The 19343-nt window shown below is 49.6% G+C and overlaps 2 protein-coding genes across 3 annotated transcripts in view; one reads left to right on the top strand and one right to left on the bottom strand.

Annotated features, from left to right (window-relative positions):
• Positions 1 to 3437, top strand: part of MYBBP1A (MYB binding protein 1a) — a 63079-nt gene extending 59642 nt beyond the window's left edge. Inside the window, exons 26-27 of the mRNA XM_075518243.1 lie at positions 677 to 801; positions 2748 to 3437. Of these exons, the coding sequence (XP_075374358.1) occupies positions 677 to 801; positions 2748 to 3309 (687 nt within the window). The 3' untranslated portion in view covers positions 3310 to 3437. The remainder of the gene's footprint in view (positions 1 to 676; positions 802 to 2747) is intronic.
• A 6996-nt stretch (positions 3438 to 10433) lies between these two features.
• LOC142417408 (sphingosine-1-phosphate transporter SPNS2-like) overlaps positions 10434 to 19343 on the bottom strand; it is a 142971-nt gene continuing 134061 nt past the window's right edge. For both annotated transcript variants that reach the window (XM_075518070.1, XM_075518071.1), the window contains 2 exons: positions 16963 to 17009; positions 10434 to 15047 (listed from right to left, as the gene is read on the bottom strand). In XM_075518070.1, coding sequence (XP_075374185.1) covers positions 16967 to 17009 — 43 coding nt within the window. In that variant the 3' untranslated portion in view covers positions 10434 to 15047; positions 16963 to 16966. The remainder of the gene's footprint in view (positions 15048 to 16962; positions 17010 to 19343) is intronic.

Genomic DNA, 19343 nt, shown 5'->3' with positions numbered 1-19343 from the left:
AAAATAAGTCTCCAACATGGTCTTATTTAGTGGAGCAAAATATCACAAGCAGCAGAATTGCTGAAGCCCGGCTTCCTACTGATAAGCACTGAGCTCACACCACAGCCTGTTTCTTTGTGAAGACCTAATAGGAAAGTGGGTGGAGGAGAGAGATTATTTCCAAGGCTCTTGTAGGAACTGAATAACCTTTGAGATGCCCCTTTCTGTCTGGTTTTACTGAAATTATCCAGTGGATTACGGAAGAGGCAGCCAGAGGCAGCATGATTGCATTCTTTAGAAACCAGACTGAAAATGCTGTTGCTTTTATTTTAGATAGGTACATAGTCATGTGTCTTCTTCCCCCTGCTGCCAGCCACAGGCTGAAAAGGAAAGACGACCAAAGGACCGTTCAGTCCTTTTATGGCAGTACAATTCTAGCTGCTAGACTCATGCCTCTCATGCTAGAGACCCAGTTTTCAAGCAAGCCCTGTACCTGATGGTGAGGTGTGGCTCACCAGCTTTTGCCCCCAAATTGAAGTGGTGTTGCAAATGGGCTCAGGGCAGTGGCTTGGAGAAGCCAGGCAGGATCGGTTATTCCTGCCATAGTCTTATCCTGAGGATGGCCTGTGCCCTGCTGCTGTGAGTCCCCCTTCTGAGTTCACTCTGCAGATTGTCTGTTTGTACTTGCCTCTTGCAGAAGCTGCCCGTGACGTTGACGGAGTTGGACAAAGTGCTGGTAGATCTGAACCAGCCAGAAGGCATTGGGAATTCGGCACGTCTCGACTCTCTCTACTGGAACGTCATGCGCTGGCTGAATTATACGTATGTATGCTTGGCACTCTGGCTTCTTGGCTTGCCTGGGGGACTGCCTGCCTGTCCTACTTGTCTTCATTGATGTGGGGAAGTAGGAAGAGAAAGGAAGTCAAGGCACTGAGCTCAGGCTGGAGTTTGAGTTAAATGGAGCTCCTGGGTTGGTGAGGTTGAAACGCTTGTTGTTTTGTGTGTTTGGAATAATGCTAGGCTCATTGTTCCAGGTGCTTATGGGCTTAGGATTGGTCCTTGATAGGAAAGGATTGTAACACGTCTGAGATCTGATCGTGTCTTGCCAGTGGAGGTAAGACAGCTGATCACCCAAGGATAGTGTGCCTGCTTTCAGCAGTCCCAAGAGGTGGCCTGGTTTAAGAGCCATCGCCAAAGTTGCAGAGAAATTTCTAGGCTGGGATGAGTCACTAAGCTCCTACCACATCACTGTGGATTGATTCTGCAAATGTGAGGCTGGAGGGAATGAGTAGCTGTCCTGGGAAGTGACTGGATACCAGAGAGTACATGCCAGGACCTTCAGTCCTCTCCAGTGATTTTTGGGCTCTGAAAGCTGGGGAGCATTCAGTGTTTATGCTTTAGTGCTCCTGTGTTAAATGGCAGCTGGATTTGACTTTTGCTCCAGGGCAGGAAAAAAAAAAAAAGGGTAGGATCTTTTTCTCCTTTCTATCAATAGCTTGCAATCAGAACTTTTGTTTCCCCTTCCTGCTGGTAGTATTTAGTGAGACACACAGCATTAGGGAATGCTGGGTGCTCCGCTCACGACTGGGAGCTGCAGTCCCAGTGTGTGGGTGGCCTGGTCTGTGGTATCTCAGCCCAGCAAGAGGCTCTGAGGGAAATGCTTGCATGTGGCTCACTGTGAGAGGGCTCACAGGCAGGGAGGAATCGTACAAGGCAGCTGAAGCTGTTGTGGCCCCTTCTAATGCTTTGAACAGGCTTGCAGAGCACAGTGGCCTCACCCAGCCCTATGACACAGCCCCAGGCCCTTTCCCAGTCACACAGGTCCCCTGGCATCGTGCTGCCAGGGCTGGCACGAGGATAAGGCTTGGTTTAGGAGCTAGTAGAGACTGCAGCTAGGAGAGGGTTTGCTAAGGTAGGAAAGACTAAGCTTGTGCATGCTGTCTGAGGAAGGGATTGGGGTTCCGGGGTGCAGCCTGCTGTCACTGTTGGTGCAATCTTGCTGTGACCCACAGAGATCTTTGTGCAGGTGAGTTGGAACAAGCCTATGGCAGGGGTGGTTTGTGCACAGGATCCTGGTGGAAGTGCTGAGAGGCAAGGGCTAACATCGGGTTGTCAGGATAGCGTTTTTCCAGCCTGAAGAGATGCAGCTTGAAAAACTCTCCAAAAAGCTTCACATGGAAAACCAGGCCATGGGATTAGAGCCTGGTTCCTTTTCAGGACTCCTCTCTGGGGACTGAGCTGGTGCAGAGCAGCATAGACTGGTGGTGGTGCAGTTGCTGACGGACTCTGTCAGAGAACAGCAGCAGCGGTGGCTATGCTGCATGCATACAAAGGTTGCCTAGATGAGACTGCAATGGTCCGTCGGTGCTTGCTGGAAGACCTCTGGGATTGTTAGCACAGTGAAGGCCTTGCTGGGGCCGTCACCCTGGACAGACAGACAGACAGTGTCTCAGTAGCCTTGCACGGGGCCACAGGCGGCTGTGCTCGAGAAGGTGGTAAGTACAGCATTACCAGGTCTTTCGAATGGGGATTCTTCCTCAAGTCTCTGTGTGCCTTCTTGAGTCCTGGTCTGGCTCCCGCTGTTCATTTAACCAGTCCCTGTGCAGACTGAGGACCACCTCCAGGGATAGCACTCATCCTTGCAGCATGCCTGTGCTTCCTGCACCTTTCTTGTGCTTCTGCCTGTTTGTGGACTGCCTGTAGCATGGATCACACTGCTCCCTGGCTGTAAAATGAGTTGCTCTTGATTTTTGGTATTCTCTCTGCAGGAAGCCCAAGAAAGAGAAGACAGCCAATAAGCCTGTGCAGGAAGCAGAGCCACTTAAGCGGAAGAAGAAAGGCTTCCTGCCAGAGACCAAGAAACGCAAGAATCGCAAGAAAGGCATCCAGGAGAATGGGGTAGTACCAGTAGCTAGTGAAGATGGAGAACCAGCAGCCCCAGAGGACCAGCCCCTGGGAACAGAAACCCCCAAGCAGAAGAAAGGCCTCGTGCCTGGTAGCAGCAAACACAAGAATCGGAACAGAGGGTTCAGGGAGAATGGAGTGACAATGGCGGGCAGTGGGGAGGAAGCTGCTAATGGAGGAGATGCCGTGGCTGACAAGAAGAAGAAGAAGAAGAAGAAGAATATGAACAGAAAAAGAAAAAACAATACAAGCAATGAAGCTGAGCAGGTTCCAGCTGCAAAGAAAACCAAGGGGAGTGTCAGCCAGGGGACCCAGCAGAAGCAGGGCAAAGCCAACCAGCAGAAGCAGGGCAAAGCCAACCAGCAGGAGCAGGGCAAAGCCAAGAAGAAAAGAAAAGAGAAAAAAACTCCAGTGCCCCGGGAGTAAACTCCATGGACTCACTCAGGCCTGGCATGGCTAGCATGACTCAGAGGATTGTTTTAATATCTTTTATAACTACAGTTTTTATGTCCTCCATAACTTTAAATAAACCTTCCAAGATGCTGAGCTCTAAAGTTGCAGGTCTGACTTGTGTGGAGGGTTCAGCCTAGAGCACAGGGAGCTTCAGGAGCTCACATACCCTCCAGGCTCCGGTAGCTGCCCACTCTCTTCTCTGGCAGTGCCAAAGATCCTGTGCTTGGGAGCAGGCTCCTGTCTCCACGATTTCCCAAGGCAGAAGTGAGAGGCTTGTTTGGATTTCGTGGGGAGTTGTGGTAGGTGTGCTGGCACTGCTGAGTCGTGCGGTCAAGCCCTGTGGGAGGTTCAGAAGTAACTCCTAAAGGCACATTTCTGTCCTGCCCAGGCCCAGCAGCACTCACAGCTTTTCCAGTCTGGGAGGTGCTGCCTCTTAAATGCCTGGGGTAAATGGGCTTGCCCATGCATATTCTGGGGTCAAATATATCCAATTTGGCCACTCGGGTGTCATCAGTAACTACCATGATCTGGCTTTCTTGCCTTTTTGCTGCTGGGTGCAGGAGGGGTGATGGCCCCTGTGATAGCATAGGGACATCAATAAAACACTGAAATGATTGAAATGGTTGATTGATCTGCTAGTCTGCCAGGCCAGCAGGCTCTGTGCAGCCATGCAAGGCACCTGTTACCAGCAGGCTTACAACCGTCTATGAAGGTGACTGCTTGGAATTGCATCTGCTTATTTATCCCTGGACTCCTGAATGCCAGAATGCCATCACCCCTCTGGAGAGGCCAGGACCAGGTTCTGGATGTGTTGGGCACCTGGCTCTTGTTGAGAACTGAGTCTCAAAGTGTTTGAAACCCTACTCATGCTGTAGTTGCCTCTAAAGCCTCCTTCTTCCTTTCCTCACCCCCACCTGCTGACCGCCTTGCTCCGGAGGCCGGAAGGTGTGGGCTGGTGGCTGGCCCTGACTCCTCTCCCAGCATTGGAGGGAGCAGTCCCCGTGAAGGCCCAGGTGCTCTCCTTCCTCCTGCAGAGGAGTTTGGTGCTGGCTCCTGTCCGAAGCAGGCGGCTGCAGGCAGAGTGAAGGGCCCTGGAGCAGCGCTGTTCCTGCTGTGCCTTCGGCTCTCGTCTTGCAGGTGGGTCTATACCACCAGACATAGATAAGGGCACAGGAAATGTCATGTTGCTTTTGGAGGGAGTGAGAGAAGAGCTGCAAAGGGCTGTGTTTGCCTGTAGCTATTTATCTGCCTTTGCAACGATTCTTTTCTCAAAAGGCATAAAGCTCCCTGGGAGAGCTGCTGGCAGCAACGCATACGCGTTCAGCTGCAGACCCCTGGGTAGGTGCGGCCCTCTTCTCATTTCCGTGTCACAGCAGTGATCGTGCAAGGTCTGCTGCGCATCCTAAGGAATGCGCTGGCTCCTGTTAGCAGCAGGTGAGGGCTGGAGTTACTGTGCCTGTCTGCTGGCAGCCTTTAGCAGAGAATGTCCTTCCTTTCCCTGCCTTTCGCTTTCTGCCTTCACAGCTGGCTTCCTCTGGCACTCGAGGCAGGACTGAGGAGCACTGTCGTTGTCTTGGAGGTCGCAGCTCTTGTACATCCTGCATGAGGAGAGGTAGGTGGACCGGAGCTGGAATTTGCAAATCAAGTGCCCTTCAGGTAGTGGCACAAATTGGGGCAGGAGGTGAAGGGGAGCTCTGCAAGGTTGCCGAGGTCCCTTAGCATGTGAAGGGAAGCTCTCCTTTTGCCCACACACAATAACTGTTGGCCTCCAGCCTCAGCAGGGGTTGCAGGAAGCCACTGGTCCCCAGGCAGGATGGAGGCTTAGGCTGCAGGTAGGTGGGCAGGACAATGCAGACCAGACCTCCAGTGAAGTGGCTGGTGCCTGCATCTCTCTGTGGTGCTCCCACACTTGGAATTTCTCCACCTCGAACACCAACCAATTCTGAGCAATTCAGGGCCGGACTCGTCCTGCTGGACCTTTTCTCCCAAGCCACTTATTAATGTGAAGGTTGCTGTAGGGTCTCGACTGGAATAGCTGCTGTTGCAGCCTGCAAAAGAGCTGGAAGTCTTTGTTCCCAGTCAGGAGGTACTGGCAATTATTATTGCCAATCTTGTCTCCAAGAAAAAGGGTGCCTCTGCTTCAAAGGGGACTGTTGGCACTGGGGATGCAGCCCTGCCTCTGCCATTTAATGCTGAAAGCTGGTTCATTGCCTTGTTAAGACCTCAATCCCAACTAAGCCCCTCCAGATGTCTCCTGAGTGATGACTTTTCCTATATTATGCAAATGCAGCATACAAGAGGCCAGCAGGTCAGGGCCATCTGTGTTTAATGAGCCGGAGATGCTCTGAAGGGGAGCAGGGGTTTCAAATCTGAACACTGTCTTCACTAAAGATTTCTTTCCTTCTTTCTGTGCCTGTAAATACGACATCCTGGGACTTCGTACCACTGCCCCTGCAGAACTGGAGAAACAGCGTGCAGGTGTAGTGGGTGGTAAGCAAAGCCAGCACACAGGTACATGGGTGTGTTGGGAGTGGGAAGACAGCGTTAGAGCGCACTGGGCTGTCTCTTCGGACGTGCAGCAGGGCAGCAGCTTGATTGTGTTGGGGGAGCTGAGCCTGGTGCTCGAGTCAACAGGGCCTTGAGCAGCCTGGAGCAGTGCCAGGGCCATGCCGCACCACCCAGAGCATCACCCAGGCTCTCCAGTCTGGGTGATGCCACCTCACTCTTCTGGGGGATTGTGAGCCTGCTCCTGGGCCTGGCAGGTGATGGGCAGAGCAGGTACTGTGGCCTCACAACAGGGGCTTCTGTCCCTGTGAGACTTTTGGGGTGAAGCGTTGTCTACAAGTGTTCCACACCCCCCAGCCCCCAGCTGGTGTGGTTTCTGCCCCATAGAGCATGCCGAGTTGTTTTAAGGAGCCGTTGAGCTCTCCATCACCTGCAGGCTCAGAGGTGCAATTGTAGCCAAGCTGTGGGACAGCAGGAGGTCCTGGTGAAAGTAAGTGTTACAGAAAGAGCCCTTCACCGTGCTCTCAGCAGAGCTGCCGCAGCAGGCTGAAGCCTGCTTCCCCTGCACGTGGCACGTGGCAGGGCCAGTGCTTCTACTAGGGCTAGGCATCATTTTCTGTATCTATCTACTCTGTCTAGCTTGCTGCTGCCAATATAGGACTGGTTTAAATAGCAAGTTTTGACTTAACAGCTCACTGGAGTGAGCTGGATGAGAGACATCTCTCCAGGCAGCTCAGGCAGCAAAGCAGGGAACCTTCTCCTGTCTGCAGAGAGTGCACCTGAGTGCATCTGCCCGGCACCCCAGAGCTGCTGCGCTTCTGTCGTGGCCACTGCTGCCGGGTGCGTCCTTGCCCACATGAGTGTGAGCTGGGGCCACAGAGGCTAGCTGAGCCACTCTGGGATATCTGCCAGGGTCACAGAGCTTAAGCGTTCATGCGATCAGTTTGTCACCGTCGTTTTGGGGAGAGACCGGGAAGGGCAAAGCACGAGGCCGAAGCCGTGCCAGCTGTTGTTTCTGACAGAGGCATGGCAACTGGGTAGTGCCAGATGGCAGCTGCCAAGCTGGAGGGGTTGACTTTGACCTCCACTTGCCAGCATGGAGGCTGCCGTGCTCACGTGTGTCTTTAGTCTTCAGCACTTGCAGAGCAGTCAAGGGGAAGAGGGACAGGAAAGCTGCGAGGCATTGTGCGAGTTGTGCTGCAGTAACAGCTCTTTTGCCAAGTAAATTACCTGACTTTAGACCGGCTTTGACGCACAGTTTATAGAAAGCGGTCACTAATCCACCAAGCCAAATCGTGTTTCACCGGCACTTATTTGTGCCTTTTAACAATCGCAGAGGTTTCATTTTGCTTGATTTCATGTCCTGTCTGTCGCTGGACCTTAAGGGCTTTAGGGGATAGAGCTTTGATTTTAATGAAGCCTTTTCTTTTCAGCTGTCCTGGGCTCAGATGCTCTTTGGCAGTGATAAGAGCTCAAGGGTTCTTCTGAATGCAGGACAATAGCCGCGGGCCCTGAGCTCAAGGGAGCACTCCTCTGCCGTGCCCTGCTGGAGACCGGCCGCTGTCCCAGGCAGGTGGAGGCCTGGGAGGAGCAGGGCTGTGAACCCCCTTTCCCAGGCTGGTGCCTGCTTCTCGTGTGAAGGCTGTAGGCTGTTCTAACCAAAGTCACGACTGTTTGGGCCCACGGTGCTTTAAGACTCTCCCCACTGCCTATGACTGGCGGAAGAGTCAGTGCCGAATGGCTAGCGGAGGATTTGGGCAGGGCGTAAAGGCTGGGACGAGGCTGTCTTGTCTGTGCAGGGGAGTAAGGCTGCATGTGGCAGCCTGGGCTAAGCATTTTACTAAATGTGCTTCCTTGCAAAGGGGATTAAAAAAAAAAAATAATCTACCTGTCCCAAGCTGTGAGCCTGTGCTGGAACAGCCATGTTCTGGTCTCTGTCCTCCCTCTGAATCTCATCCTTGCAGATGGGATCGGTCTTGATCAGCCCATGGCTTTCAAACCTCTGCCATGGCAGGAGCCCCTGCCTACCGTTTGTCGAGGCGAACGGTGGCCCAGCCACCTTGCTAACAGGGCTGCTGGGGAATTAGCTGCCCTGTAGTGGCGGGATCTTGGTGACACAAGAGAAGCCCCTGGTTATTTAGTGCCAGCAACGTGTTCCTGGGGGGTGGGAAGCGTCGTACAGCAGTGCAATGCACTGGCGCTGATGTGTCGCTTTTGGCCAATATGCTTCATAGCATCAATGCTAAGTGGCAAATACAGTAGCTGTGATCAGCTTGGCAGCAGCCACTCTTTTTCCAGAGAAAAACAGCTGCAATGGCTTTTACCCTGAAGTGTGGGACAACACCAAAAAAAAAAAAACCCAACCAAAAAACAAAACACCACAACCCAGAGATTTTGCTGAGTTGTTCTTGCTGCCAAGACACGTCCCAAGCTTATTTCCGGCTGTTCCAGACTTATGTAAAATATGGCCTGGGACAGGCTGAAGACATACCTGGGAGACAGGGAAGCCACGGGCCTGGCCCTGCTGCCTTCAGAAACACTTCACTGCAAGTCCAGCATGCAGAATGGCGAGCTGTAATTTTTTATTTCCCCCCTCCCTTTCTCAGGCAAAGGAGAACCTGTCCTCCTCAAATCTTAGTGGAAGCCATTTCTCTGCTGTCTCTTAAAGGATTAATTGCTTATAATCAGAAGCCCTAAGGTTACAGGAATCGGCTCAAACTGGGGTGTTAACGTGGTTTGTGGTGTTCTGCTTTGTGCTGTGAGACTAGAGAAACCACCCAGGTCCCTGTCAGCAGGGGGCCAGCAGCATGTGCTGGGGGTGGCAGGACGCTCCCGGTTGTTTGGTGCTGGTTTGGATCAGGGCAGTGCAGCTCCCAGTGCTGTGAAGCCCAGGCTGGCCAGCCATGTGGAATCTCTGCCCCCAGCACCCGGCCAGAAACAGGTTCACATCATGGCTCTTCTTGGCAGGAGGAAGCCTGGCCACAGGGATTTCCTCCTGACTTGCCTTGCATCTGTTGGTCATCGCATATAGCCACAGAGAAGGAGGAACTGACTGCTAGCGAGGTAAATATTGTGTCCGTTTAAGAATACTTCAAATGCTAAAACAACCTTCATTTTGAATTGATGTACTACATCATACAGAGATTTTGCCAGGGACACTAGGAGATGGTTGGAGTTGATGAGGAGGGAAGGCGAGGCTGCCATGCAGGCACCGTGGGGAATGCACCAGCAGTCAGACCAGGGCACCTACAGCATAAATGGCATCAGCTTGTACAAGCCAGCTCGGGCTTCACAAGGTGACGCGCAGCTCTGGTGTGTCAGTGTGTGCTGGAGGCGGTCGGTGTAGTCACCCTGTGCAAGCCCCAGCACCAGTCTGGTTTGTCACAAGTCCGTGTGTCAGACTGCAGCGGTTTTTGGTAAGGGCTCTACAGAAACAGTGTGGGGAGGATTTACGAAAAGGGAAGGCAAGTGGGGCTGGAAGAGTGAGAGCGTGGGTGCGCGTGCCCATGGATGTCCATGATCAAAAAAAATGTGAACAGTACAGTGACGTTAGCAGTTGTTGGTTGATGGAAGTAAAAGCTGCTGGGCTTCAAAGCTTAGCTGCTGGGACATCAGAATTTATAAAATTATGCTTAATCAAGTAATTTACACAGTATGATTAAGCTGAAAGCCCTGAGATGCACTGCCAGAAAGCGATCAAGGTTGATTGTTTAAGCGATAAATCTGTTGCTTGCAGGGGTGTCCTGGCCTGGACACTTGCCCTGCACTGAAGGAAAAGAATGCTGAGGAGCGAGTGTAGGAGAGGTCTCCTCCCCGGCTGGTGAGGGGAGACTCAAATGCACCTTGTCTGTGCTGGCACCGCAGACCAAGGCAGGAGAACAGGTGGGCCGCAAGTGCTCCTGAAGCAGCAGAACCAGCCCCTTCACTCCTTCTTTTGCCCACAAGCGAGGTGCCACCATGCAGTGAAGCTGGCAGGCGTGGCTGGTGCAGGATCCCTGGAGAAGGGCAGCCTTGGTGCTCACCATGGGGATTAATTTCCTGGCCTGCTTCCTGCCCGTCTTCCGGAGCACCCGACCCATAGCTACCACCACATTAGCCATTTTTATCAGTGTATCAGCCACGTCTTTTAGCTCCAACTTGTCGTGCTGTGCAGCGAGGGGCCTAGAAGGGGATGAAGCAGGACCCTGCCTCTGTGCCGACCACTGACTCCTTCCCCCCCGCTCTGATCCTGGGCTGGATCCCAGCAGCCGACTCGGAGGGAAAAGGAGGCTGTCAGCCATCACCCCTCTGCTCCCTCTGACCTTCCCAGCTTGTGGCGTTACTTTTTAAACGAGCTCCAGGCAGGCTGGTGTCCAGGCAGGTTCATTGCCATCCCCATCAAAGCGCTCCCGCCAGGAGCTGTGTGGCTGGTGGAGCTCAGGGCAGCCTTGGCCCAGGGACCAGCCCTGCAGACAGCAACCACAGGAGTGCGCAACCGGAGCAAGAGGTGACACAAGAGAGGGAGCCAGGAGGTATGTTTTAAATACTTTTATTTCTTAATTTACATAAAGGTATATATTTGGCTTATTTATCTTTTTTTTTATACTCTGAGATTCACAATCAATTGCTCTTAAAAAATAAAATAGTCATTTGCTTCTGAAAGAAATCAGAAAACTATTTTATACTCCTCCCTTGTATAACAAGAAAATATACTATATACTCCCGTACATCACATAGCAAAAGTGATTGTAAGTGCTGGTTTACCAAACAATAAAGCAAACGGAGAAGAAAACACAAACAATTAGGACGGAGGATGCAGAGAGGAACGCTGCTTTCCAGAGTACAGCCATTCATTTATAGGGTTTAGCCACCCTGAGGTTCTCTCTTAGGTAGTCTGTAAAAGGGGAGAGGCTCATGGGTTCACCCAGATTCTAGCTGTGTGAGCGATGGCAGCAGGAGGCATTCCGGTTACTTGGGTTGGCAGCTTGCTGCTTTTTGGGTAATTTTCTTGCCTCTCTGTGCAGTTCCCATTACCTCTGTTCCTCTCGCTGTGTACAAGCTGCCTAATTGCTTCTGTAGTGGGCGCACTGGTGCAAATGCAGTATTAGCTGTGGAAGGAGTTAATGCTTGCTTAAAAAAAAAATACCATTTACGAGTGGAGTAGAAGAAAGCCCTCATGATTAACTGAGGGGCATCCTGGACCCTCCCTGGTGCGCTCTGCACGGACGCCGATGAGTGCAGCAAGGCTGCATCTCACATTGTAGGTCCCAGAGAGCGCGGGGAAGTTGGAAGGAGCCTGCGCCTTGCGGCAAACCATCGGCGACGGCTGACCCTCGGGGAGCGGTGGGGAACAGCAGAGCAGGGGGGAAGGACCAGTCGCAGCCCCCAGGAACAGGGTGAGGCAGCAGGTACCAGGGAGCGCGGGCAAGACACAGCAGCAGCAGCCGATAACCTGGAGACCTGTCCCCTCGCTCGGCTCCCTGTCCTGAGGAGAGGGGTACGTGCTGGGATGGGAGGGTGCGAGTAGCGCTCACTGCCTTTTGGTAGTATTTTCCCATACGTTTTCAAATGCATTCAAGGGCTCCTGTTTGTGTAGTCCAATTTTCAGACGTTCACAGGAAGAGACTTTGTGTGCAAGAGATCAGGGGCTTTAAAGGTATTTCTCTCCTTACTGGGACTATTTAATTTTGTGTTGAAGTTTAGAACCACAAACATAACCTTGATGACCTGTACAACTATTTATTTAAGTGACAGGCTGGAATATTACTTCATTCAGTGTGATGGATACTAAAATATGTGGATTCTTTATTAAAAACTAATTATATTTTCCTATTAACAGCCTTTCTTTATAAAACCAGAAATACTAATTTTAATGAGGGTTGTTACTCAGCTTGGATGTAAGTATTCAGTCTAGACTTCTGTTCTCATTCCAGAAACACTTCCTATGCATATACCAAAAATTGTTCCACTGCTCCACAAGGTCAACAACCAAATGGCCCTAACAGCTCCCGAGCCTGGTTACATCTGTACCTACGTAAAATGGAGTCATAGGGGAAACCAGCACAATGTTGCTTGCTAAGTCCAGAGTTCAGCACCAGTATAATACAATACTGTAAGTCGTTTTTTTTTAATAACGGGGAGCTTCTCACCTCTACTAGCGTACAGAAACACAACATCGCTTGTTTATACAGCATCTCAGCAGCGAGTGTCTCGGCCTTGCACATAAACTGAGGCCAGGCAGTGACTCTCCCCAGGTCACGTACTGGCAGAAGTGGGCCGTGTCCTGGGACAGGGAACAGTATGTTAGAATCCAGGGAAGGGGCTTATATGGCAGCACAGGTCCGGTTTCTGTTTGGCAATACCTATGTTTCATGTCCAGACTTGATGTTCCTGTTACTGCCATAATCTACGGACCCTTGATCTAAGTGACCTCTAATAGACCAAATACCTTTGTAGAAGCACTAACTGAACAATTCTTCACAGCTAAACCAAGAAACACTCAACAAGAAGTGCAGCCTTTCAGCTTCTGGCCATTCGAATACGGGCCATCAACATGTAAAGGAGCAGCAGCATCCACAGGAGGTAGAAGGGCTGAGCTTCCTTTCCCTTCTGTTCATCCCCTCTGAGCTGTCACAGCTGCTGCTTTGGCTTCCCTCTCCTAGCCTGCAACATGTGGGAGCAGGGATTTAGGGATCCCTTGGTGTGGAACTGCTGCAGGTGGGACTCACTTCTCACTCCCTTGCTTGCTCCCTTCGCTCTTCCCTTGTTAAAAAGAAAGCCACAGCAATTTCCTTCATACGCACAGAAGATAAAGCTGGCCTGTAACAGCGCTGTGCTTCCCTAACAAGGATTGGGGCTTGTCATGAACAAGGGCAGGTAGTGACATTACAAAACACTTAAGTTCCCTTTTCATTGTTGACTCCTGAGAATTAAGTTTAAGGACAATTCCGAATCTCTGAACTTTAGCAGGAATGCTCCATTTTGTTGACAGTAAATGCTACAACAGAGACAGCCTATCAGAAAAGCAATTTAGGAAATGTGGCTGATCTTCTTTGGTCTCTGAGATTAAATGACTGATTGTTAGGTTGCTTTTCGTTTCTTTTTAAACAGCTTAACAAGGAATTTCTTAACGGGAATCAGAAATTCATGTGCCTTTAAAGCCAAGTGTTTGGCTCCTAGACTACAGAGGCAGTATTTCCCCTACGAATGTAAATAGTGGCATGAGGTGGGAAATGAAGCATTGTTTTGGATTTGCTTTGCTTTATTATTTCTAGCACCCGCTTGCTGTTCTGCAGAGGATGCCCAGGCACTCGAGGAAAATTTCTGGCTCTAGTTGTTTAGCCAAATCCTAAAGCTATTGTTAAGGTATTTTAGGTGACAGAGCAACCTTTGCAGAAGAGTCCTGTGGAGTTTGATGAGGAGGAAAGGCTCACGTTGTTATAGCAGTCTCCCTCAGAACCCATCTGCCTGGGCAGAGACTGGCTACGCGGTGAGTATTAACCAGTTTGCTCGTAACCAGAATTACCGACCATCTCTACCCCAGTGCTGTACTGTAGGTCCTAGCACATCCTGGAAGTGAACGGGAGATAAAACCCAGATTTACTAACAGTACCTTCCTCTGTCTCTGAACAGCCTTACGCCACAATCAGACAACTGGCTTCCAGACTTAACTCGCATCCAGTCCCGGTTTGGCATTTCCTTTGCTGCCCAGCCACAGCCTCTTGTTAAACGTGAGCACAAGAGTGAGGTGCGTTCACCTGCCTGAGGTGTGTGCTGAACGGGAGGGGAGTATCTAAACCGTGGGAGACATCTAAGGAACAAGGGGATGGGGAGTTCACTGAACCAATGCCCTTTCTCTGGAAGCCTGACTCTTTCGCCAGGGCCCCTGCTCGCCTGCCTTCCCCACACTGTTGCAGCATCAAGCTGACATAGCATAAATTGGGCATGTGGAGGCCAAGTGCAGGAAACAAGACTCTAGTGAAATGGCACTCTGACTGCTTTAGACACACGCTTCTGCATTTGAGACTAACACAGTTCAGACACTGGCCTTGTATATTGAAGGTCTCAAATGCATCTTCATAAAGATAAAAGTGACCGACTGACACCCCAAGAAGAGTAGTCTGGGACTGTGCATGGGGTTGGGCATGCATTAAACCTACGCAGTGTTCCAAAGGAAACAGCTATGGTAGAGTATCAGCCACTGGCCTTGAAAATACTGACAGAAGGAGAATTAGCATTGACAATACATGTACTACGATATGCATGTAAACAAAGCATGATGTCACCGGCACAGCAGTATTGCACTACCAGGCCCTAAGTAAAGCAATTCAGCCAGATGGATTTTGGTATTTTAAAAACCTGTCAACCTCCTAGGCAAGGCTGAATTTAGCATACTGAGCAAACTCTAGAGCCCCTAGGTATTTCTGTCCCAAGTTCTTCCGGGCCTTTCTGTAACAACCACCAGCACACCCAGTGCAGTGAAACTCTCCTCTGCCCCATTGCTCAGCCTCAGGTGACAGGTAGTCATCCGCTGGGATTCTTCCTACGGTGCCCTTGCAGGGCCCGATACCAGGGCACTGAGATGAGGAGAGTTGTGGACGTTATTCATGTCTGGTATGGTTGCACAGGCAGCTCCAGATTTTAAATGTTTAAATAAAAACTGTTTATCTAAATATATATATATATATATATATCTGTCATCTAATGTCTTCAGCAGAGATAAAGCATCTTATGACATATTTAAATAAAAAATAATAATCTGAATTCAGCCTTCAGTGGTAAAGAAAAGGTGATGTACAGAATAGGTCCCCAACTAGTGCAGTCTCTGGGTGTGGGAGTGCTGACAGAACAGCAGCATTCAATAGGACGTAAGTTGCCCTATAAACGATGCGGACTTTGTTGGCTACAACTAAAACCATATACACAATCGACAGTCACTCACTTGGGTAGCACATTGTGGGTCTAGTGGACAGTTGCTTTCGATGCTCAGAGGAACCTGTGAACGTCCTTATGCTCAAGAAGTACTTGTGTTCCAGGCTGCCCTGCTCACCTCCTGGTGCCTGACCCTGCAGGCTGGAGCGGTGCAATTGATTTGGTGCTAGATAACCCTTCCAGGGTGGTGTGGAGCTGAAGGATCCACTGGTTTCCAGTACGGAAGGGCTTCGAGCTTGAGATCAGCGTGGTGGTGGTGGGAGCAGCAGTCCATATGTCATTTCCTTCACTGGCAACTGCAAACAGGGAAGAGAAGAAGGTGGTTAATGGGGTAGTCACAGGAATGGATTGGTAATGGTGAACGCATGCACCCCAGCTTTGTGGCAGAGGCCAGCTAAGAGACCCCTTTGCCTCCATGCAAGTTGGAGGCTAGCAAAGCTTGACCAGTGTGGAGACAGCACTTTGGGATGTACTGTAGGCTTTTGGAATTGGAAACACAAATACACTGTGATCCAGGCACGGTCTGCTTAAGAAGAACCAGTAACAGGTTTAGACTCCTGTCCGTAGTTATTTAAGGGCATCGACCATGTCTTGTTTATGTCAGTTGTATAGGTACAACTGTTCGTGATGTGGGTTGAAACAGCTCAGCGGATTCCAGGGTTAATTTTTGCTCGACTGTTTTTAACGCCATCAGTTTACTAAAGAAAACGGGGACTGCTTCTTGCCTTAAATTGTCATTTTCAAAACTGCTGTCCTCTGGAGAGCCCAGTTCAGGGGGCCAGTCCAGCATGCACATCCCCAACAGCAGAGCTCAGCTATCAGTCTTGCTGCTAACGAAGCAGAGCAGACACTGGCTTTCTCCCAGCATGCTGGTGGTAGACACTTGCTTTAAAGAGCAACATCAGCACATCTATCGACTGGTGAGATAGCACTTATGAGTGCTGTGGCATATCTAAGCAGCCAGCAGCTTTCCCAGATTATGTGGAAAGGATAACCAGTTCTCTTGCTGCAGGATTTCCTGTGAGAGGTTCTGTGCTCCATGTTATGCAGGAAATTGCCCCTGACCTTAAAAATCAGTGACTGCTGGGTTACAGAAAAACTCTGTAACAACGGCCTGGCCTCTCTCAACCTGTATAAAACCGGACCAAAAGAGAAGAAAGTACAGTGAAAAACCTAGGTGTGCACAGGACCCAAGTGTTCAGTGTTTTATAAGGCAAGTCTCAGCAACACCACCTAATATTTGCTCCCAGATTTTTTGAGGCTTTTTAAAAAAAAAACCAAACAACTTTGTCTAAAAGCTACTCATAAATAATAATGTGTGAGTACACATCCAGCCTGGAGACTGCAAGGTACAGGCAGGCTTATTATATCCTTAGCCTATACCAGAATATACTCCCCTCTGTGGAAATAACACATCTGCTGTACTAGAGATTGTATTAAATCTTTTCCCCCAAAAGGCCATTCTTAAGTGTGTTATTGAGTTCTGATTTTATGATTACTCTTTCAATGCATTTAATTTATGGGAAAGAAATCTCCTCTTCAAAAACTTGCTTTAATTAATTTTGGCTACAGTAAAATGCTGGGAAGTGTTTATCAATCGTTGCAGCTCTGAGCTGCAACGCTGTGACTGTTGGTCAGTGATAAGAATAGCATGAACACAAGGGAGAAGAAAGGGCAGCGGGAGTGGGACTCTCCCTCTGGCTCGCTGCCGAGGCCTCAGCTTTGTCACCCTGGATCAAGGGTTGCAGCGGGGACAGTCCTAGCAACAACATGCAAGTTCATGTGCCGCCAGAGAGCATTTTTCTGTGGAAAATTTGGAATATGCTAGGAATGGTCATTTGATAGCGAGCAGATGTCAGACCAAGAGCAATGCAGCAGCAGGTTTTATGCATGCAAGATAAGTTCAGGTAAAAACCTAAGTTCTGGCCTTGGACAATCACACCTGCTGGTGGTCAAGTCGATAGGGGTTGCACGGCCTTATCTGCTCAAAGAAGGGAGCACCAGGTTTCTGGAAGCAACTCAAGGCAACAAAGGACACTTGAGTTGACCCCTGGTTTCCCTGTTCTTGATTTGCTCCGATTTGGGTTGAGGGTATGAGACCATGGCTGTCTAAGGTTAACTTCTTCCCAATTTATAAGGAAAGAAATGGGTTGATAGGGGTTTTGGAGCGGACAGGTAGCTTGAAACCGATTGCTGGTTTGGGTCACTCACCGTCTCAGACTTTCACAGAGGCTGGTGGCATCACAAGTTGATTCACCCTGGTGAAGGGAAAACAAAAGTGACATGTGAGAGCTGCAGTTAGCCAAGAACCAGGCTCCTAAAAACATACCAGCCTATTAAACCCAGGTTCCTGTTGCTTAACCGTTTCTAAAGAGATAGGACATTAATAACTGTTCTGCACAGCGGTATAAAGCTGAAACCCTTTCACAGTGGTGTCTGATAGCAATTCTGACCATTGCTGGAACGTGCCAAGTAACATTGCTGACACTAATTGACAAGGATTTGGGAAGGCCCCAAAGGCGTTCAGATGTCGCGATTGTTTCCCTAAGCCAGTAACAAGACTGTTTATACAGTGGCTGTTGAATGGTGTCCTTCAGACTGACAGCATAAATGTAAACAGTCACCACTGATAAAAATTAAATTAAGAAAAAAAGTAGCTGTCTTTCAGTTTTCAGCTCCTGAAGACCTGCTGCTGTTCCAGACAGCTGCTCCCAAGTGATGGATGGAGTCCAGCGGGGACTGCGGTGTCACCAGGCAGAAGCTGCTCTCGGCAATGTGCTCTCCTGCACCTCCTGTTACTGAGGGCAGCGAGGGGAAGAGCTCCTCTTTGCTCTGTGGGGTACTCGGGAAAAGGCAGCAATAGTTTTACAAAGTTCATCCCTTAGACCTGCTCCTTCTCATTGCAGACTGTGCCCTGTGCAGTTCAGCCTTCCTCGTCAACAGGTCTCCTGCTGCAGCAGACCACCTCTCCCACACTGCCCGTGCCTTCCCAGAGTGGTTACTTAGGGACAGGAGCAATCTCCTTTGACAGCGTTAAGCACAGCAGGGCCCGTGTGGACTGTAGGAAAGACAAGCCACCCTCGGACTCCAGGACCTTTGAGACTTGCTTTCTATCTCAGATGCTCACTCTTGTCAGTGGGAACTCCTGGATTCTCAGTAACAACACTGGAAAACCCCCATCTCACCTAAGGACCTGGCTTGACGTTGCCACGTTTGAGTGCTTTTACCCAAATGCACTCTAGCTGTACTTGGCCAACAGGAGAAGAAATCTGAGTCACAAAGTCTTCTCATACCATTTTGCTGTGCTAACTTAAAATAACAAATAAACTGAAACAGCGGTATTTTATACCTTAAAAGGATTGCAGCAGGAATTTGCCATCGCATGCAAAAGCACAGCTTCTTTCTGTATCAGTGAAAAACTTGGGCAGGTTTACGGGGAAGATCACAGAAACCATCACTGCCTGAGGTCCTATCAGGTAACAACTCAGTGAAACACCATTTTCCTTTGGAAGATGCTGATTCATTAAACCTCATCTGTGGCGCTTCACCAGCCTTCATACCTGACCCAGGACACTCTTTTTTGCTGAAAAGGGATGATGCTGGATTCAGACACGTATTCCAGGATAAAAATTAACCGGTGGCTAGGGGACACCTTCCAGGAAACCTCTGCATCAGAAACTGGCCCAGTTCAGCCTACAGCTCTTAACTTCACACCAGCCTCATCAGTTCCAAGATGCATAGAAGCCTCTGTGCCTTTTCTGCCTTTCAAGGCTATAAGCTGAAATATTTTTGATGCAGGAGCTGACCCAAGTTTCTTTGTAGAATTACCATTCTTGGTAACCCTACTGCATTGGACATTACATTGTAATGAACATTATAACTGTGCTTTAACTATCGGAATACATCAGAGAGAGAAAACAGATTACCTGTAATGCTACAGTCAACTTCAGAAGTAGAAAGTAAACTATGGTATGTTATGAAGCTATCACAGAATACTAAAACTCGGAGATGTTTGAATGCGCCGTAATGTTGTTTGAAAGTCATGTCCCTTAACATGTAATTCATTCCACATTTTTACAAGATACAGAATATATACAGAAGTTAGTTTTGCCATTACTTTCTGCTTAGCACAGAGAACCCACCTGCATTGCTGCCAGATGAACCATAAACACACACACGACTTTCCTTCTTATATTACTTATAGTTCAGCCTCCTACGGGATACCACATAAGTACTTACGTTGTCCCCAAGTCAGGAGCGTTACTTGTTCTTTGCATTTTAACACATTTCTTTCTCTCTTTTTACAGATGGGAACAGAGGCCTAGAGGGGCTAATCCTGAAATGCATTTAGAGGATTTCACAGGAAATTAGACCCCACATGGCTTTAGAAGCTGCTGGGGAGAGAAGTGACTTTCAGGGATCACATAGGAAGGTAGTGGGCAGAGAAGGGAGCTGAAACAGTCTCCCACGTTTTGGACGGTGCAGTCCTCATCCTCTCTGAAGCACTGCGCTGTAGACAGTGGTCCACTGGCTTCTGCACAGCCTGATTTCAACAAGGCTCAGCTTACAGGTGGCAGCAGGTCAGCAGGGAA

The sequence above is a fragment of the Mycteria americana genome, chromosome 15 (genome assembly GCF_035582795.1).
Source record: "Mycteria americana isolate JAX WOST 10 ecotype Jacksonville Zoo and Gardens chromosome 15, USCA_MyAme_1.0, whole genome shotgun sequence".
Lineage (NCBI taxonomy): Eukaryota > Metazoa > Chordata > Aves > Ciconiiformes > Ciconiidae > Mycteria > Mycteria americana.
Note: the sequence above shows the minus strand (reverse complement) of the source record. Positions and strands in the feature narration are given on the sequence as shown.